The sequence below is a fragment of the Coenobita brevimanus genome, chromosome 13, assembly GCF_032717465.1.
Source record: "Coenobita brevimanus isolate Jiangsu-jjx chromosome 13, ASM3271746v2, whole genome shotgun sequence".
In the NCBI taxonomy this organism is placed as follows: domain Eukaryota; kingdom Metazoa; phylum Arthropoda; class Malacostraca; order Decapoda; family Coenobitidae; genus Coenobita; species Coenobita brevimanus.
The window spans coordinates 8,404,630-8,426,933 of NC_136966.1; the positions used below are offsets into that span (position 1 = coordinate 8,404,630).

Sequence of the window (22,304 nt, forward strand, 5' to 3'; positions counted from 1 at the left end):
CTGTCCCCCACCATTTCACTGCCCTGCTCCCAACTCACACCCCCCTCTCTCATATACCTCTCCACCCCATCCCTCCATCTCATCCTTGGCCTCCTCCTCCCTCTTCCCCCCTCCACCTCACTCACATACACTCTCTTCGTCAATTGCTACCACTGATCTTATGACTTACCACTAAAATACTTTTTGAAAAATTTATTACCTCCATAAAAAGTAACCTAAATCATAATTACTTTAACCCTTTAAACGCGCAGCGTCGCGTTTGCGACGCTCGGCGAAAAGGACATAACGGCGGAGCGTCGCGTTTGCGATTCTAGTAAATTTGAAAGGAGCATGTGGAGTGACGTGGAGGGACAGGTTGACGAATGAAGAAGTGAAGGAACATTGTGGGGTAGATGTGGATGTGGTTGAAAAGATTAGGAGAAATACACTGAGGTGGTTTGGACATGTGAAGAGAATGGAGAATGAAAGACTGACTAAGAGGGTGTATGTAGGTGAGGTGGAGGAAGGGAGAGGGAGGGGTAGACCGAGGATGAGGTGGAGGGATGGAGTTGAGAGGTATATGAGGGGGGGGGTGAGTTGGGGGGAGGGGAGTCAAATGGTGGGTGACAGAGTGACTTGGAGGCGTTTTGTCTGCGGCCACCCTTTGCGGGATTAGGGCGTCGGGCTATAGATAGATAGAAGCAGGCTCCAGCTGGTATTGTCTATCAGTACCACCACCCTTTAGCTACAATTAGCATACTTTACCTTTGTACTACTGACCTCTGTTGTTGCCAAGTACAGTATCGCGTTTTTCCCCCGTCCCCCCCCCCACCACGGCCCGGCCAGCCTGGCTGTGATACATGGCAGCGCTCTGAGTGCTCAGAACTGCAAATCTGCGCTCTCCTCTCACAAGCAGTTTATGCTAATAGGAAACGCTTGTTTCCCCAGTTGTAACACTAGCTTTTTTTCGCAGGGTTTGCCCCTGTTTAGCGTCAGTTTACAGCAGGCTTTCAAAGTGACATTATGGCGAGTTCTAGCTCTTTCGAGTCAGTGCAAGCGGCCGACAGGAATGAGAATAAAGTAACGGGCGTAAGGCAGAATAAAAAGCGCGCCGCGGTGATCTTTTGGGAAGTAATATGATTGAAAATAATGTAGTATACATGTTTTTAGCTGTGAAAATGGAAATGTTTGTTAAGTGACGGGAAGACCGCCGCCGTGCTGCAGGTCGGCCGTACGCTTTGTTGATTTTAGCCTTATTTTCAGTGCTTATTGTACAAATAAGGATTCCAAACTACCTTTACGTTGTAGTATAAAGTTTACTGTGACAGAATGAGGCTGTGGTGGAGGGGAAACCGGGTTGCTGGAGGTGTGAAAGTGAAGATTTGGTTACCCAACTTTGCAAGTCTCCACAAGTCCTTGGGTAGTCCACGAAGGCTCAACACCTGTCTCTGGAGAAAGCTGAATGTAAGTACTATTTGCCATACCAAGTATAATGTTCTAGGGTTAATCTCTGATTTTTGGCTAATATTTTCCTACAGGTACTCAGACCGCGATACAACCCCGCCACTCGGGGGGGGGGGTCGACTGTTCACGGACGCGTTTAAGGGGTTAATAATATGTTTTTAAATTTAACCAAAAAATCACAATTTAATATGATTATAATCATAATTTAATCATAATCATAAAAGTTTAAGAAAAATCTAATCATAATAAAAAATAATAAAACATAATAATCCTAATCAAATCTTAATCACAAAAATATTCAGGGAAATAATCAATATCAAATAATAATCATTTTAAATAATCATGCCCACGTCTGGCGCCGAAGTGGTGACATGTAGGGGTGTATGGTATGTAGGACTACTGGGCCTTGATAGCAGGCAGTGAAGCCTATGCCCAGAGTTGGACGCTTAATATATATATATATATATATATATATATATATATATATATATAATAAATATATATATATATATATATATATATATATATATATATATATATATATATTTACGTGTACAACTCTGGGCAAAGGCTCAGGGCCTATTTCTTGGGGGCAGTGACCAATCCCAAGGTCCAGTAGTCGTCCTACACCTCCACATGTCACCACTACGGCACTAACACCCACCGTCCATATTGAATACATGCTAGGGCTGTCTCATACGGGACTCGTGTACTGGTATTAGCAGGGGTACTTTTACAACATGTCGGTGGGTCATATGGTAGATCAGGAAAGTCTGCTTTTTAGGAAATTCAAATCCTTAAACTGTTCCCTGCCCCAGCCAGAATTCGATCCTGGGTCCATTAGGACTGCAGGCCGCCTCTCTACCGATTCAGCCACCGCCTCCTCCATATATATATATATATATATATATATATATATATATATATATATTCCTAATTATCTATCTATCTATCTATTGCCAGACACCACAATCCCACAAAGGGTGGCCATTTGACACTGAGTTAGTTGTTTTACAGGGAGGGGCACCAACCCTCCACCAACCCACTTGTTGACACGTAGGGAGCACGTATGGTTTGGTTATATGGTTACCACCCAGCATTGTAAATGGTTTCTTGGCTTACAGGAAACCATTTGGCTTGTCACTCAATGTAAAGCCACCTGTAAAGGAAAGAAAAGCAATAAGAAGTGACAGGAAAGATGGGAGAAATAGGAAGACAGGAGGGCAGGCACAGAAAAAGAATGATAAAAGCTAAGGAAGTACGTAAAATCCAGTAAAAATTTTTTTGCTTAATTTAACTATTAATTTAAAAATTGGGATTTAGAGCAAAAACATGCTGAAGTTAGCAGGTATTTCACAGATTGTCAACACATCTTAATACTAATTTCAAGTGCAATACTGTACATGTATTTGCATTTTAAATCAATATTTATACAAAACAGAAGTCTGTTAAGGCGAGCATCAAGCTACAGGTGAAACGCTCCCAATTTTAGCAGATTTTTGCTCTAATTTTTTATTAATAGTTAAACAATTTTCTTTTCTTTTTTTTTTACTGAATTTACAATAATTTGGTGTGTATGAACCTATATGGTGATAAAATTATATTTTCTATCTAAAAGTGTCAATTCAGTAATTCATTGCACCACTAACAGAGCTATGAAACAAATTAATATATTATTTCTTAGGAATCTGGTGTTATGGTTTAGTAAACATTTACCAAAGCTTGTATCTGTAAGATTGCAACAGGAATTTTCTTTACCTCTATGGTAGGTACAATGGCTACATAACCAAGGACAATTTGCCAGTGTAATGGCCAGTTTCATTATGTTTTACAAGCTAACTATCAGCAACAATCAATATATATTTAGCAGGTCACAACTGGCATTCAAATACCGTAGTTTGATGTTTTCCATTTATATCTCACCATTGGCTAACACCTCTATGACACTTCCATTGTAGATTAACTCTTTCCCCTCTTTCGTTTTTGTTTTTAAAGGCTCCAACATGCTTGCATGTGTTGGCCTTGGTCACCTAATGGTGGCTCTCCACGCTGCACGATCCATTGCAGCCTCCCTGTTCAGTCCCTTAACCCTGAGGTCACACTTAATGACCTCATCCCATGTCTTTCTCGGTCTACCCCTCCCCTCTTTGATGTCATTAATCCTCTCTGGGGGTCAATTGCAATGGAGTGCCAGAAGGTCCATTGCAATGAAAGTATCAGAGGAAAAATGTTAGCAAAACTTCATATACCGTAAGCAGAACCTCTAAAACCACTCGACTTCCAGTTGTCGCTTCTACTAAATATTATCCCGACAATCAATAGCCTTCTATACCTTGTTCACTTAAACTTGGGATAAAACTGCTATATCTACACTTGCAGTGCTGAGTTGCTTCAGCAGGTTAACACAAGAATAGGGTGCTAGTCACAAGGAAGTGCTGTGTAAAGGATCTCCTGACTCTAATATGGTATAGTCGTTTCCTACCACAAAGTTTCGTGGAAGTCCCTTAAAATAGCGGAATAAATTTAATTACACATAAATGACATGCTTGATATTCTTACTGCTACGGAGCTTTACGGTGTCCATATCTACACCGAGACCTCACATCATGTGATTACCTTTATTTCACTAAAGTCGATAAGTACAAAAGTAGCCCTGGCCATGCTTGGTTCATACTCACATCATCCATTTGCTGATTCTGCTTCTTTGGGGCCTTCAGGGGCTTTTTCTTCCCACCTGAAATATACGATATTTTGGATAAGGTTCTTGACTACGTCCACGACACGAAATATTGATTACATACACAGAAGAAATAAATATTACCTTCGCGACCAGACATGTTGCCTCTCTCGTGTCTACAGCCTGACTCGAACACCCGTGTTGTTGTTTATGCCGATGAAAATATTTATATCTCTACTCTTACTTCCATAGCATTAAATAGAAAAATTGTGAGAATGCAAATATATAGCTAACTTCTTTGAATATCCATTGTTATTAGATTTTACATTTTGATGCATCATGTGATTTTCTAGCCGCGAAATTCGAATTTTATTTCCGTGAATTCGGCTATTGCAATTCTATTATTTTAGTAGTAGCCTTAAGGAAGTATGAAATATAATGTAATCATAATGCATATCACTGCCCGTGAGTGTGAAATACATACACGTTAATTATTTCATAGTATTCAACAGAAGGGATTACTATTTTATACATACGCGCAACATTGTGGTCTGGAAAAAAGGCTGGAGATGGTATTGAAAAGTGCTTAACTTATTACTTGCATGTGGAAAAATGCTTGGGAATGTTGGCAGAAGGGTAGTGAGGGGACGATACAGGATCTTAGGGCTGTGGTGTGTTAGACAAAACTAAAACGGGCATGATAAAGAAACGAGCGGTCAGAGACAGAATAAAATTGAAGCTTAAAAACCAAGCAGCAGCAAATGAATATCATGTGCAAGCAGTGGAGGACTCACAGTAAATTGAAAGAGAATGGATTTGGAAATCTTGTGGAGAATATAGGCTATAAATTACGTTTGGATAAGAAATGTAGAGCTGTGTGCGGTGGCGTGAGGTTAACAAGTAAAAAGGTAGGCCTCAGATTAGTGGGATTTGGAGTCAAAGGGCAGTGGAGGAAAAGAGAAAGTAATGGCTAGTTTGGATGCAAGAAAAGGGGGCATATGAGAGAAGAGTAGACTGAGAGTTTAAAAAAAAAAAAAAAAGTAGAAGCTAACAGCGAGGGAGTAAAACTGGAATAAGGGGGTTCCCCTCTCCCTTAACCGGGTATTGGGGTTTGAAGTAAGGACATATGTAAACAATAGAGTTGCAGATACTTTGCTTAGATGTTGTGGGTACGTGAAGAGAATGAATGAAAATAAGATGGTGAAAAGAGTGAATTTAAGGGTAAGGTGAAAATGCTTTGGTTGGAATCTTTCATTGCTGGTACTCATATAATTTATAATTTCAATTTCTCAATATGAAAGTTGCTGCAACTACATTAACTTAAAATCCAGTTTGAATAATATTATTTTTATGCCGAAATCAAGCCAACTCCCATCAGCTCATCAGCTGATGGAGTGTCAACAAAACCGCGCCGCCAACGTGTGAGGCTAAGCGGAAGTTATTGGTGAGTGCATAAATGCGTCAAACTTGGCGCTGTTAGCCTATGTCTGCTGTAATGTCTTAAAACATGCGAAGATCAATGTGATGATATTGCTTATGTTATGGTTCTGTCCGTTGTGAGGCACGAAGAAATCCATTAATCCGGGAGATAAAAGTTGTACAGTACTCGTCATGCAAAGTTCCTCAAGTTAGTTAATACGGTAAAAGTAAGGCAGATGATACTTCAGATGACTTGTTACAACATGTACATATAAGAATTTCCAGGTTTTATAAATTTTGGTGTTTATTATTAAAGAGTGCGGACTTCCCCAAATTTTCTGTAAGAAACGGATTTGTGTATGACTGTGACACGGTATTTCCAAATTTCTCATTGGTATGAAGTATTGACAGGATCCTTTGTTGTTTTTTATAAGTGTATATAATGGGCTTTGTTAATGTTGGTTTTTAAATATGTTCATAAATAGATACCATTATTGCCCTTCATACTGCGTGTATCATTGATTGTGTGGAATATGAAGTGTTTTCATTTAATCACCAAGCACAGTTTTGCTGACCTGTATCATTTTAATGGATATATCCTCTGTTGATGTATATACAGATTTGCTTTATGATTGCACCTACCATTGCCATTGCCTCGGTGTGTGATGATTGTTGAACGCACCATGAACAAACTCTTTTAATGCACAATATTGTTTTGGCACAAATTTTACCCAATGCATGATTTTAGTGTGCTTGCTGTGAGGTAGGTACGATTTTCATTTGCATGCTGTGTGGTAGGTTATAATCATCGGTGGGTCTGGGGGACAAAGCCCCCCAATTAGGAACCAACGACGCCAGTTAGATTTTCCTTGCCATTTATGGTTTTTAAATTGTATATATTTAAGTTTGTTTGGCATGCTGACATCATGTCCAGTTGGCAGGATTAGCAGTAAACACGCTATCGGGTGCTCAGGCGGCTTTCTGTAATATCGCTAGGTACTATTGGTATATTTTGTGTGTTCTCGAATATTTTTTGGTCGAAAATCAAATGTTTATCACCGGAGATGTATCGTATTTAGTATATACCAAAAATATTTTCCTTGAGAAGGTACTATAGGTCTATAAGGAAACAGCTTGCATCGCAGCGTGACTGTTTTTATTTACCCAGATTTTCACCCCACCATTACTACACAAGAGTTTGGGTTAAACATAAGCAGTAGAAACTATCTACCTCTATCTGTTGCTAGACGCCTTAATCCCATAACGGGTGGCCACAAACAAATTGCCTTCATGTCGCCCTGTCCCCTGCCATTTCAGTGCCTTGCTACCAGCTCACACTCCCCTCTTTCATATACCTGTGCACTCCATCCCTCCATCTCATCCTTTTTTTTAACTCTCATTCCTTTTCTGCCCAACTCTCTAATGCAAGAGTTAACCGTTACTCCCAGTCTTTCATTTATGCAACAGGTCAGCTCTGGAACTGTCTCCCTCTATCTGTATTTCCTGCTGCCTATGATCTCCAGTCTTTCAAACGCAGTGTGTCCAGGCATCTCAAAATGATCGGATCTTGAACTTGGTTCTCTATTGTATTTTGTTTTTCTCTTTGAGGGAACTGTTACTGCGGGCTCATGGCCTTTGGTTCCTTCTTCCTCGCATAAAAAAAAAATAAAAAAAAAATTAAAAATCTCTATCTCGTACATCCACTCTCCTCATTAGTCTGTCCATCCTCTCCACATGGCAGTTGAAGCTCCTTACCAAATTAGTTCTTCCTGATAGTCTGTCATATTTTTCTGATTAATTCTGAGGTGGTAAATAAGTGTTTCTTGTTAGCTCTGTTTCCTCATTGTATTAAGCTATGTTCTGTCGCGTCAGCTCTTGTTTGATTCATCGCTGTAATGGCAGAAGCGACTGTTCTAACCCAAGAGTTAAACTAAACAAAACCAAACTTTGCATAATAATATGTAATAATTTAACCAAATCTAACCAGACATAACCTAACCTAACTCCCTGTATGAAAATGGGAAATGAAATCCACCTTTGAGTACGTTTGAGTAAGGTTCTTCCATCATGCCGGAAACAACCATAGGTACGGCTTAAGGACCATGATGATAATAACGGGGGAGATTATCAGTAGGAAAAGGTCATTTACTACCCTGAAAATAGTCAGAAAAATACAGAAAACAAACTGGAGGAAAATGAATTGAATTGGTAAGGTCTTTCTGTTACTTAAAGTAAAGCGTACACTTACCAGATTTGCTTTATGATCACACCTACCTCTGCCATTCCATCGTCGTGTGATTACCAAATGTGCCGTGATTACCGAATGCTCTTACTGCATGATACAGGTATGGTACAAGTTGTACTTAATACAGATTTTAGTCTGCATGCCGTGAGGTAGGTTTTAATCACTTAGGGAGCTGGGGGCATAGCCCCCCAGTTAGGTTTCAACACCTCTCCAGTTAGGTTTCCACTGCTATTTATGGTTTTTAAATTGTATACATTTAAGCATGTTTAGTGTGCTGATATGTCAGCAGGATCGGCAGCAGACATACTGTTGGGGATAATCAGGTAGCTTTCTTTAAGCCATTGATTGCGAGCCACAGCTCAGGCTGGGTAACATTGCGTTGCGAGCCACAGTTCAGGCTGTGCTGGCCTTGCATCACCGCTAATTACTCCACCCCTACTCAAACTTATGCATGGCTGTACACAAAGACGGAGAGAGAGAGAGAGATTTTTTTTCTTTTCACCAGATGATGCCCTGGATGTTTCTTCAAGTTTATGATAAACAAAAACATTTTTTTTTTTTTTCACCATACCCTTACGTAAATTTACGCATGGCCCTTCGCAAGGACGGAGAGAGAGAGAGAGAGATTGTTTTCTTTCACCAGATGATGCCCTGGATGTTTATCTTCAAGGTTATAAATAACAAAAACTTAAAAAAAACTTTTTTCTTCATTTTTTGCGCACCATGGGATGGAATTAAAAAAGGTAATTGCGCAGTCCATGGGTTAATAAACTTAAAGAAGTTGTAATCTGTTTATCTTCAATATTTTTTGTTCAAAAATCAGTTGGTAATCACTTGTGCATATTGTACTAAATTTGTTTCCTTAAGAATGTGGATATATAGAAAACAGTTTGAATCACTGCATTATCATCAAATCTAACCTAACATTACACAGGCTGACCTAATTAAATGAAGGGTTGAAGAAAAATGGGTGTAAAATGCCTGTATTTTCCTTAGAGGCAGGGTATGTTACATGGTCCTGTTGTTTTGTGTCTGTCGTAGATAGTAGTTTTGTAGCTCCCTGGGTGTGTGTGGCAATACTGTAGTGGGTGTTGTTGGTTGTGGTGATGTTGGTACAATATGTATGGTAGATCTGGTTTTTCATGTGTGAATACTGATTGGAACAAGGAACTGAGTGTATGTGTTTTGTTCTGTGGAAATGTAACCAAATGTTGCAATGCCAGTAGAGTCTTGTTGATGTGCCTTTAAGAACCTGTACAGTAGAATTTGGGGAGGCTTTTGTTCGTTGCCTGCGGAAGTTGCTTCTGTACATAGTTTCTGCCTGTTGCATTTTGTAGTGCCTTCTGTATAGTCTTTCAGTTTTTACAGTGTTCATTATCATTGTACCAGTAATATCTGTTGTGTGGTAGCTGGTGGTACCAACCATCCTCTCACTTGGTGCAGTGTTGCCTTTTGGTGGTTTTACATTGTGTGACAAGCCAAATGTTTCTTGTAGCCCAGAAGACTATTTACCACATTGGGCAGTAACCTTATACCCAGACAGTAGCTGGTGGCCTAGTGGGTTAAGGTGCTGCTACTGGATGGAATCAGTAATGGTTTACGTCGGAGGTGTGGTTTGGATTATATTGCTCACAAAATGATGGTCGCAGGTGTATGAGGCTGGTCACTCTTGCCACCAAAGTAAGGAATAAATAGCTTAGTCTCAGGACCCTACATTCCTGATGTCATAAAAAAGGATTGGATAATGAGTGAATGTTTAAATTTTGTTTCTATGCCTGTTGAACCACCTAAGTGATTGGCATCTTGTGATGGTTTTCTTGGGGGTGTGCACACTGGTTCTGGGGAGTACAGCTGAATCCTCACACTTATATAAGTTGTTACATTCATATATCCCAAAATACTTTGTCTGCAAGTATTTCCATCCACCTTCTTCATTATTTTATTTATTTATTTTTTTTAACAACTGGAGCATTGCAATGAAGTATCTTTTACATGATTTTTACTGAACCAGCAGTAAAGCTTGATGCCTTATTAGCAAACTTGTCTCATTCTGGGAATTACAGATAGGCTGTTCATAGAATATTTCTTGCATTTATGACTGTACATCTGTTATCATGTCTGTCTTTCTTGCCACCCAGTTTTAAGCATTCAGATCTGCACACTGGTTCACTCCAGGTTTATGAACTGGGTCCCCACCATTGTTAACTCTTGGGTGTTGATATCTTTGGCTTGGATGGTGTTCTGTCCTCTTGTGAGCTCTGTCAGCTTCACAGTTCTCACCAACTCTCATCTCGAGCCCTGGTGGAGAGTTGGGTACCTTGTCATTGTTCCTACAGCCTGTGGATATCATTTATGACCACCAGTAGCCTTTCAGCTTCTGCCCTGCAGTTGTCATTGCAAATGCGTAATGCAGATCAGACCCATTTTGCATATTCTTCCTTTTTAGTTTCCACCTAATGGACTGTGTGTGGACCATGTACTTCATCACTGATCATTGCCCTTCCACATTGATTGCAGTTCAACTCTCTTCTTTTCCTGCCTGTTGCCTTCACCCTCCAGCCACCTCTCATGTCACATCTCTTCTCACTCTAATTACTTTTGTCTCAGACAGGGTTTTGGCCTTAGCCAGTACAGTGACCCTCACTTTACTGGGATGTGAGTTGCTGAGTCACTGATTGCATACTGACATCAGTTGATAGCCTTCCGTCATTTATACAGTACAGGTCACTTATTGCACAACCAGAAGTAGGTGACCAGAAATTCAGCGCACATCCTGAGTGTCAGCCATCAAGTTACGTAACCATGCTAGAAGAGTCACATACTTATTTTCAGGTATATGATCTCAGCATTGCTCACCTGCTGTTGAATTAATTAAATTTTACTTTCTTGATTAAAAAGGCACGTTAGGTCCGTAATGCATGCACTGTATATACTGTATATCTTTTTGAACCTACTGTTCATGTCTCTGCCATTTGTAATGTTTTGTGTACTTGGTAGATGTTACAATCTATGTCAGGAAGTTTTGCACTGATTCTTCATTATTTCAAAGAATTGTGTATGGGTATATACGTTATATATTTCAAGATTGTGGATTATGAGTGGATGAAGATTTATTTGAACTTGAAAGGAGGAAGAGTGTTGTTCTTCTGGTTTTGTTGATTCAGAAAATGCTTTTGACAGAGTGCCCAGGGAGGTGGTGAAATGGGCAGTGAGAAAGCTTGGGATTGAGGAATGGTTGGTTAGAGTGGTTATGGCAGTGCACAGTGGTACCCCATGAACACTACTGTGCATCAGGGGACAATTGTCAGCTCTTTATTGTTAATGGTGCATACAGCTCTCTCATGTAAATTCAGAACTGGACCTCTATGGGAGGTGTTGTATGCTGATGATCAGGTGCTGATCTCAGAGAATGGGAGGATAATGGAAGAAAGAATTAGGAAATTGAGAGATGGAATGGGGTACAAGGGTTTGAGAGTAAAGTAGATAAGACAAAAGTGTTGATATCTAGGGCAAATGACTGTACTGTCATAGCAGATGGAGTTTGGCCATGAGCAGTCTGCGATAAAGGTGTGGGAGGTAACTGTTTTGTGCAGTGTTTTTGATTAGTGGGTGCTGAAGAGATGTAGTGATGTTTGAGGTAGGCTGCAAAGAGTTGGGTTGAATGGAATCACATATGACATGTTGCCCACTGATTGAATAGGCCCATTCAGCGTAACTTACATAGTGGAGCACAGCATAACTTATGCCACACTAAGATGCAGACACGACATCAACAGTTTACAGAACCAAAAGGATGACCCCGGAGGGACAGTTGCCTACCTGCAGTCAATCACATTCCCAAATCAATACTGGATGACAGTCATGCATTTTTTTTTTTTTTTTTAATATCATCAACTATCTCATTTGTGCTGTTAGGTGTATCCCATAGGATGTTCATGGTTCTTTTTCTGCCTTAGTGAATGCACACAGCATTTTGCACAAGACCAGGTGAGACTGGTAGTCCAGCCATGGAGACAGGGCTGCAGTGGATCAGTATAGACATCTTGAATAGCCATGGAGCCAATCCCAACTAATCTAGTCTGGTTGAAATGGCTCACAAATACACGCTGTTAGTGAAGCATGACGTATCATTGGTTACCCAGAAATTATGTATACAGTATTTTAATCTTTTCAGCCTAAGGATTTCTTAACTGAGCCAAATAAAGCATTTGGCTGCAGCACAATAGGAAAAGTGTATGGAAGGATACTTATTGACAGAGTTAGAGAAAGAACAGAGAAATTAGTTGGAGAAGAACAGGGAGGCTTTAGGAAGGGAAGAGGTTGTGTAGATCAGATATTCATTCTTAGATCTTTAGTGGAAAAGTTTCTAGAGAAGGGAAAGAAGTTGTATGCGGCTTTCATGGATTTGGAGAAAGCATATGACAGGGTGGATAGACAAGGATTGTGGAAAGTGTTAAGAATATATGGAGTAGATGGGAAGTTGTTGAATGCTGTGAAGAGTATGTACGATGGTGCGAAGGCTGCAGTGCATGTGGATGGTGAACTGAGTGAATTTTTCTCTTTGAAGGTTGGGTTGAAACAGGGATGTGTCATGTCTCCATGGTTGTTCAATCTGTACATGGATAGGGTAATAAAAGAGGTACAAGGTAGGGTAGTGGATGTTGGAGTGGCCCTGGTGAGAGAGGATAGTGTTTGGAAACTCCCTGTACTGTTGTTTGCAGATGATACTGTGTTGTTGAGTGAAGACGAAGGGGAGCTGCAAGGCTTGGTGGATGAGTTTGAGAGAGTGTGTAAGAAATGGAATCTAAAGGTGAATGTAGGGAAGAGTAAAGTGATGGTCTTTGAGAGAGGTGAAGTCAGTGAATGTACAGTGAGGTTGGATGGTGAGGAATTGGAAAATGTGAGTACGTTTAAGTACTTGGGTAGTGTGATGAGTAAGGATGGAAGTTTGGAGGGTGAAGTGCTTGAAAGGGTACAGCAGGGAAGAAAGGTTGCTGGTTCTTTGAAAGCAGTGATAAGAAACAGGGAAGTGAGCATGGAAGTGAAAAAGTTACTACATGACAGTATTGTGACACCAACTCTAACGTACGGAAGTGAAGCTTGGACGTTGTTGGAAGGACACAAGTCAAGAGTGAGAGCAGTGGAAATGAGTTATTTAAGAGGAGCCTGTGGAGTCACATGGAGAGACAGGCTGACGAATGAGGATATAAAGGAGCGTTGTGGTGTTGATGTGGATGTGATAGGAAGCGTTATGAGGAACACACTGAGGTGGTTTGGCCATGTGGAGAGGATGGAGGGTGAAAGACTGACGAAGAGAGTGTATGTGAGTGAGGTGGAGGGGGAAAGAGGGAGGGGGAGGCCGAGGATGAGATGGAGGGATGGGGTGGAGAGGAATATGAGAGAGGGGGGTTGTGAGTTGGGAGCAGGGCAGTGAAATGGCGGGGGACAGGGCGACTTGGAGGCAATTTGTTTGTGGCCACCCCAAACGGGATTGAGGCGTCTGGCAATAGATAGATACTAGGTAGAAGAATAAAATCAAAAGGACTCTAGGACACTGAGGGGGTTATTGGTAGCCTACCCATTAGTATGATGCAAGTGTCCTAAGGTGGGAAAGTTATCTGGTATAACAAGTTGAAGTAGAGGAAGAAATGTAGTTCAGGAGCCCATAAAATCCCTTAAACAACACTGCCATGAATCCAACCAGGACGAAGAACATCTATCTATCTATCTATTGCCAGACGCCTCAATCCCGTTTGGGGTGGCCACAAACAAATCGCCTCCAAGTCGCCCTGTCCCCCACCATTTCACTGCCCTGCTCCCAACTCACACCCCCCTCTCTCATATACCTCTCCACCCCATCCCTCCATCTCATCCTCGGTCTCCCCCTCCCTCTTCCACCCTCCACCTTACTCATATACACTCTCTTCATCAGTCTTTCACCCTCCATCCTCTCCACATGGCCAAGAACATCTCATAGAACCAATTTGTGAAGACAGTCAATCAGATTTTAACAACATTTCTTTAATACTAGTGAAGTAATACAAAGGAATTTGAAACCTGTCTTTAGTACTAGTGAAGTAAGGCAAAGGAATTAAAAGCATTTCTCTAGTACTAATGAAGTAATGCAAAAAAATGCAATCATTAAGTTCTAGCGGAGTAATGTATAAGGCGCTGTCTGCTGACACGAATGTTTTTAATGTTTGGTGAGTTATACAAGGGTGATATCACCTCCCCCCCCCGAGTTTTTAAAACTATAATTTGAGGCAGCCTCTGAAAATACTTGCTGTGATCTCAGGCAGGATTGGAACAACTGGTACCGTAATACATAAAAGGTCAACACAGTGGCCAACAGTGCTTGGATTGCAATGTTTTTATTATTATTATTTATTTATTTATTTATTTTTTTTTTTCCCCGCAGTAGGTTGGAGAGTAGGCCGTTCATGAGTGACATTTGTTCATGACGTCACTCATAAATACCTCATGTTGGTGGACCCTCCAAGGGATTGATGTAGGGTGGTATTGTTGTCGGTTAAGGAAGCTCCCTAACACCTCGTCTTAAGTAATTTATATGGCTAATTAACACTCACTATCCTATTCTGTTATACAGTATAAATCATTGTAATAGCATCATACTTAACTTAAATAACATACAAAAGGCTATTAACCAGCCATATCCAAATATAAATAGCTAAGGAAGAGATGTGAGGGAGGTTCCTTAACCAGTGAGAATACAGGCCCTAGAAGTGCCTTTGTCATTGAGGCCATGACAGCTTTAATGAGATGTGGAAGCAACACATTGAAATTAAATGGCAGAAATGAGTACCGGTACACAATTAAGAATACGGAATGTACGCTGTGTGGAAGCCATTGAACAGAAGTTGTCAGACACTTTGTACTAGATTGTGAGGCTTACACAGAAATATGTTAACACCAAGACATATGTAAAACCCACTACTGTATATTAAGAAGAAAAAAATTACCTAACATTTTCCTGCTGAGTGATAATACAGAAGTGGTAAAAAGGAAGGAGGTAATACTGCACTACAAATGTGGAAAAAAGAAAGAGGACCAAGTTGAGCAGGAATAGCAGATAGAGAAAGGAACTACCAGTACTCGAAGAAAACTAAATGAATTAAGAAAAACAGGCACCATAACAGAGGTGTTTCCCCACACTTCATCAACTTAGTCACTGATATACTGATGTTCTGATTGACATTACAGAAGGACTGCCTTGAAATTAGCCTTTTGCAGCCCTCATGGAGGCTGCAGGATAATTACAGAGGCTTTTCTAGGATCCTAGATGTACCCCAGGGACCTCAGTCATATTCACAGAGATTCATAACCTGAGAAATTTTATAATTAAGAGTCTTTATGAATATGACTTAAGCCAAATTTGTAAAGTGGCCGTTATGTTCCTGTTTTTGGTTTAGGGTCTGGATTTAAAAAGTCTTCAGTCATTAATAAAAATTCACAAGGTAGGCCATAACTATTTATTATTAGGCTGAGAATTTTCTATCTATCTGTTTATTGCCAGACACCTTAATCCCATAAGGGGTGGCCACAAACAAATTGCCTCCATGTCACCCTGTTCTCTGCCATTTCACTGTCCTGCTACCAACTCATTCACCACTCTCTCATATACCTCTCCACTCCTTCCCTTCATCACAACCTTGGCCTCCCCCTTCCTCTCCCTCCCTCCACCTCACTCACATACACTCTCCTTGTCAATCTCTCACTCTCCATCCTGTCCACATGGCCAAACCACCTCAGAGTGTTTCTCCTAATGCTTCCTGTCACATCCACATATACCATATACCATAAAATTTTTGTTTAAAGGTGTAGTTCATATTCCCAAGGATTTTTCAGCTTAGGAATTTGCATAAATACATTATGATTCTTTATGAATATAAGTTATACCGGTGTACTTTGGGGATGAAGTGCGTGAAAGGGTACAGCAGGGAAGGCTGTTGGTTCACTGAAAGCAGTGATGAGAAATAGGGAGGTGAGTATGGAAGTTATGGAGTCACTGCATGAGAGTATTGTGATCCCTACCCTGACATATGGAAGCGAGGCATGGACCTTGCAAGAGGGGAACAAGTCAAGAGTGAGAGCAGTGGAAATGAGTTACTTGAGAGGAGCATGTGGAGTGACATGGAGGGACAGGTTGACAAATGAAGAAGTGAAAGAACATTGTGGGGTGGATGTGGATGTGGTTGAGAAGATTAGGAGAAATACACTGAGGTGGTTTGGACATGTGGAGAGAATGGAGAAGGAAAGACTGACCAAGAGGGTGTATATAGGTGAGGTGGAGGGAGGGAGAGGGAGGGGAAGACCGAGGATGAGGTGGAGGGATGGAGTTGAGAGGTATACGAGGGAGGGGGGAGTGAGTTGGGGGGGGTAGTCAAATGGTGGGTGATAGAGCGACTTGGAGGCGGCCACCCTTTGCGGGATTAGGGCATCGGGCTATAGATAGATAGATAGATAGATATGAGTAGATGGCCTCTGGCTTATTTGCTCAAGATCCCTGAGGATCCAACAGTAAACAGCAAGGTTGTTCTAGTGTTGTAATAGATACCAGTAGGTAGACAGGCTGTTGAGGTCAGACTTGCACCTGGTAATTTGATCTGAAGTACCTCTTCAATATCATTTTATTATTTATGTTAGGTCTGTGTATGCATCGTGTCATTCAAGAACTGGGGAACAAACATTTTTTGGGTGTTTTTTGGAGAAGTTGGAGGCAACTTGAGGATTTTGTGACACATTGCTGTAAAAGCATTTGTTTGTATGATACCAATTACCTGTACATGTTTTTTTATTACTCAGAAGGAGGCTAGTATACTTTTTTTTTTTTAAATGTGAAACAAGAGTTGACTTTACTAAAGACCTCTCCAGTGGCCATCTTTAGGGCCATTCAAGACTTTTAAGGCCCATGAGCATGCTGGTGGTAATGAACAATTTTTCCTTCTCTAGGTATCCCATCAGTGACCATCTTCACCAGCCACACCCACAGCATCAAAACAGCAGGAATCACCCAAACCAGCGACTAACACATCCTTCTTCCTCTGGAGTACAATAAGGTAAGGCATTGCTGTTTCATTACCCTTTGCTGATACTTCTCGATGCATTTTTTCCACCTATGCAGATGGTGTCAGGTTTAATTACCCTTACCTCCAATCAGCCCATGAGGATTGGTGGCCACCATTGATTATCTGTTTTCATCAGCCTCGTGTACCCCACCATCACTGTCACCCATGGCCCATGTACCTGTATTCTAGTCGCGTAAGGAGGCTCCCTAACACCATTTCCTTATTGATTTGTTTTTGGATATGGGTGTTTGGTATCATTTTGTACATCATTTATAGAGTATGGCAATGAAAGGATTTATGTAACACAAAATAGGACGGTAAGGTGTAGTAAGCAAAATAAAGCACTGAGGAAAAGGTATTAGGGAGCTTTCTTAACCAATGAGAATACAGGCCACAGTCTGACATCAGTGGAGGATCAGACTTATGTTCACACTCGTCTTTCCCAGGTGGTGGCCAGTTGACTCAGATAACATCGCACCTTAAATGTGCCCTCATCTGTATGGAGCTCAGACCTACCTTACCACTGCAGGCCAAGCCCTATACAGTTGAGGATGCCTTACGGTACTGTGTTATTCAACCTGGCGTTAATATGTAAACATGACTCAGATCTACGTGACCACTATGATTGCCATTGTCTTTTCAGTATAAAGATGGTCTTGTGTCATTATAGATATTTCACCTTAACTTAGCCTCAGTATTCATCCTTTTGCAGCTTAGCTCTTGTATCTCAGTGGCAGAAAAAGACAATATTAAGACTTTTTATCCTTTCCATAGAACTTCTTCACGCTTGGCATCGATATTCTTGTGTTAATCTGTTGTTACAAGTTGTCATTCCGGATGGAGAGGAGGCAGTTATAGGCCATGTTAGAGTAGAAATGGTATAGTAGGGGAGATGGTGGTTAGTTGGTTAGAAAAGTGATCTGTTGTCTTAAAGGCCATTACTCCATTCCCTATGTGGGGCAGGGAATGGTTTATTTGAATTTCATTAGGTTTTGCTGACCTTCCAAAAAACCATGTAGCTTATCATAGAAATGCTTCCACTAATATCACACTAGTCCTGAATGAGATAGCCGAAGCTTATATTCAGTGTTGTCAATGGGTCTTAATGCTGATGTGGTAAAATGTGATGGTGTGTGATATAGAATGATAACTAGGACTTAGGGGATGGGACTGTCAGGTACACACACACACGTTGAAGAAGAACAGAAGGAAGTGGTCAGCTTAAGAGAGATCATCCAGGAAGAAAGGGAAATGAACAAGAAAGAAATGGAAGAAAATGTAGTGAAAATACTGAAGAAAAAAGAGAAAATAGTGAGAGAAACTGTAGAAAGGTACAGATGTGTGGTAGTATTTGGAAACAGGGAAGGGGAAGAAAAGGTTAGGTTCGTAAGACTCGAGAGAGACACGAACATGGTGAGAGGAATATTAGGCAAGATTGACCCCGAAGGAGACAAGTGGGTAAAAGAAATTGAGGAAGTAAGGAGGATAGGGCCTTATAAGAAAGGGGAAACAAGACCAATGAGAGTCAAGTTTACATCAGAAAGTGTAATAAATGAGATACTTAAAGTGACCTGGAAATTAAGCAAAGAGGCGGGGATGGAAAATATTATAATAAGAAAAGATCTAAATGAAGAAGAAAGAGAAGTTTTAAAATCATTAAAGGAAGAAGTAAAGGAAAAAAATGATAAGAGGACAGAGGAAGAACGTAATACTTTTTTTTGGAGAGTATTGGATATGAAAGTAAGGAAATAGAAGTGAAGGAAACTAGGGGGGATGGTTGTGAAAGAACAGAAGTTGAGGAAGTGGTACGGACAGAGAGTAGGAGAGAAGAGGGTATTAAAAACGTCAAAAATAATTTGAAGGTGATATATACTAATGTTGATGGTTTCATATCGACAAGGATCGAAATTAATGATTTCTTGAGAGAACATGAACCTGATGTCATGTGCTTTGTAGAGACCAAATTAAGAGAAGATAGTGATGTTCATTTGGGAGATGGTAAATACAAACTATGGAGAAAAGACAGAAAAGAAAAAAAGGGAGGAGGAGTGATGATAGCAGTGAAGAACAACATAAATGTAGATACTGTGGAAATGGGAGAAGGCAGGGCTGAAGTGATATATATGAAATTAGAAACTGGAGAGAATGTTAAGAGAGATATGGCGGTAGTGTATGTTCCCCCAAAGACGAGAGCATGGAAGGATGACGAATACCATGAGATGTTGTCAGATATGGCTAGCTACTTGCAAAAAATAATTGAGAAAAGCAATAATATAATTTTGGTGGGTGACTTTAATTGTAAAGAGGTGAACTGGGAGGAATGGTACTCGGGAAGCGGCGAGGATTCGTGGGGCACTATGTTATTAAATATTCATTCATTCATTCATTGCCAGACGCCATGTATCCCAGACAGGGTGGCCAAGGGCTCAGAGTTAATTGTTTTACAGGGAGGGGCACCAATCCTCCACCAACCCCACTTGACGTAGGGATGCCAACAGCATCTGGTGTTCCCCGGCGGTCACCCATCCAAGTACTAATAATGAATAATGTGATGACGCAATGGGTCAAAGAAGAGACATGGTTTCGAGGTGAGGACACACCAGCAAGGTTAGATTTACTGTTCACCAAAGAACCCGATGTAATAGAATCATTGGAATATCTCTGTCCTTTGGGAAAAAGTGATCACGTGGTCATTGAGTTCCAGATGTTAATAGGAAACGTCGAGCTAAGAGACGAGCTTCATAGACAGGGAAGATACAACTTTGGCAAAGCAAATTTTACAGGATTGAGAAACTTTTTTGAAAATGCGGATTGGAGAAAATTCAGAGAAACAAGAGAGATACAGAGGAAGTGGGATATCTTTCTAGACCTCTATAATTTGGGAGTGGAAAAATTTGTACCAAGAGTAAGAGGGAAAGAAAACAGGAAAAAGGAGTGGTTTAATAGAAGGTGTATGATAGCAAAAAAAGAGAGAGATAAGGCGTGGAACAATTGGAGAAAGAGAGGTAACGACAGAACATAGGAAGACTATAAAAGAACAAGAAATGAATACACAAGAATACGTAGAGGAGAAGAAAGGAATTTTGAAAAAGGTATAATTGACAAATGCAAGGATGAACCCAAACTGTTTTATAGATTTGTTAATGGCAAACTGAAACAAAAGGAAGGAATTACCAAGCTGAAAGTAGAAGGAAAGGTCTTTAAGGATGCGGCAATGCAAGCAGAAATAATGAACAAACGTTTCCAGTCAGTTTTCACTAAAGAAAAGGAGCTTGTAGAAGGGGAGGGAGTGATTAGAAATGTTCCGGTGATGAAAGATATAAAAGTGGAGGTACAGGAAGTGTATAAATTACTGGAAACTCAAGATGTAAGGAAAGCCCCAGGACCTGATGGAATTTCTAATTGGGTACTGAAGGAATGCAGAGAACAACTGGCGGATAAAATTCACAGCTTAATTGTATGCTCACTGGAAGAGGGGAAAGTGCCAAAAGAATGGAAGAGGGCAAATGTGGTACCAATTTACAAGGGAGGAAACAGGAAAGAACCCCTGAATTATAGACCAGTGTCTCTAACCAGCATGGTCGCAAAATTGTGTGAGAGAATCCTGAAAGACAGATAGATAAAATATCTGGAAGAGATGAATATTTTGGCTGAATGTCAGTTTGGATTCAGAAGTGGAAGGTCATGTGTTTCAAACTTGTTGAGCTTTTACTCAAGAGCGATTGATGTGGTACAGGAGAGAGATGGTTGGGTGGATTGTGTGTACTTAGACTTAGAGAAGGCCTTTGACAAGGTACCTCATAAGAGACTAATGTGGAAACTAGAATATATAGGAGGACTAAAGGGGAAACTTCTGGAATGGATGAGAGACTTTTTGAGAGACAGACAAATGAGGACAGTAATAAAGGAAAAGATGTCTGGATGGAGGGAAGTAACAAGTGGAGTCCCTCAAGGCTCAGTGTTGGCGCCAGTAATGTTCCTGATTTACGTAAATGATATGGTAGATGGAGTGAACAGTTATGCAAGTCTGTTTGCTGATGATGTAAAGATCTTGAGGAAGATAGAGGCTGAGGAGGATTGTAAAATACTGCAGGAGGATTTGGATAGGATACACAATTGGTGCCGGACATGGGAAATGAAATTTAATGTAAAGAAATGTAAAATATTGGAAATGGGTAAAAGTACCAGGAGACCATCACTGAATTATTTTTTGGGTAATGAATTAATCACAAAAAGGAGAGAAGAGAAAGATTTGGGAGTGCTGGTCCAAGATTGTTTGTCACCTGAAAAGCACATTAACAAGATAGTTGGAGAGACTTATAAGCTCTTGACTAACATAAGAGTAGCATTTCATTATATGGATGAGGAAATGATGAAAAAATTGATAGTGGCCATGATCCGCCCCAGGTTAGAATATACAGCGGTAGTGTGGTCCCCACACAAAAAGAAAGATATAAACAAGATTGAGAGAATACAAAGAACAGCAACCAAGATGGTCCCCAGTCTGACAGACCTGTCATACAGAGAGAGGCTGGAAAAACTGGATTTGCCTTCGTTAGAGGAAAGGAGAAAGAGGGGAGACATGATTGCGGTGTTCAGGACCATGGTGGGAGTAGATAAAATTGACAAAGAGGATCTGTTTGTATGGGATAAGAGAGCAACAAGAGGACATGGAATGAAATTGAAAAAGTCAAGCTGCTTGAAGGATATCAAGAAATATAGCTTTCCTTACAGAAGTATAGACTTATGGAATAGCCTTGACAAAGAGATCGTCCAGTCTAAAAACTTAAACGAGTTTAAAGTTAAATTCGACTTATTGAGAAATAGCGACGGAAACCCACGAGCGTAGTACATTCCGTGTATATCACAATTAGGTATATTAGGTAAATACTTAAATATTTGGAACGACTTAGACAAAGAGGTGATGCATGAGAAAAACATTCATGTGTGTAAAGGTAGACTTGATAAATGTGGATATGGAGACAGGACAACACGAGCATTGCTCAATTCCTGTATACTACAAATAGGTAAATACAAATAGGTAAATACACACACACACACACAGGAAAGGAAGTCAACAAGAAAGACACCACAGTAGATGAGCTGACATTAGAAGTGGGTTCACTTAGGAGGAAAATCAGTGAAATGGCAAGTACAGTAGTCAACCATGAGAGTATTATGGAAGAGTTCAAAAATGATACAGAGACAGTTAGGCAAGTAAGCAGTCTGATAGATCAGAGCAGTGATATTGAGGAGAAGATAACACAGGTGAATGAAGCTTTGCAAAGCTACAAAAATGATGTGGAAACCACGTGTGCTGAAATGGTGAAAGTAAAGAAAGACTTAGAAACAAGGGTGGAGGAAAAAAGCATTAAAAAGGAAGTGAAAAGAATAATCCAAAACAATCCAAAGTTAGTCAGAGATTCAGTAGATA

General features: G+C 40.4%; 1 protein-coding gene across 1 annotated transcript in view; it reads right to left on the bottom strand.

Moving 5' to 3' along the window:
- LOC145416028 (translation machinery-associated protein 7-like) overlaps positions 1-4,313 on the bottom strand; it is a 35,520-nt gene extending 31,207 nt beyond the window's left edge. Inside the window, exons 1-2 of the mRNA XM_080285131.1 lie at positions 4,265-4,313; positions 4,122-4,177 (exon numbers count right to left, since the gene is read on the bottom strand). Coding sequence (XP_080141257.1) covers positions 4,122-4,177; positions 4,265-4,280 — 72 coding nt within the window. The 5' untranslated portion in view covers positions 4,281-4,313. The remainder of the gene's footprint in view (positions 1-4,121; positions 4,178-4,264) is intronic.
- Between the last annotated feature and the right edge of the window lie 17,991 nt (positions 4,314-22,304).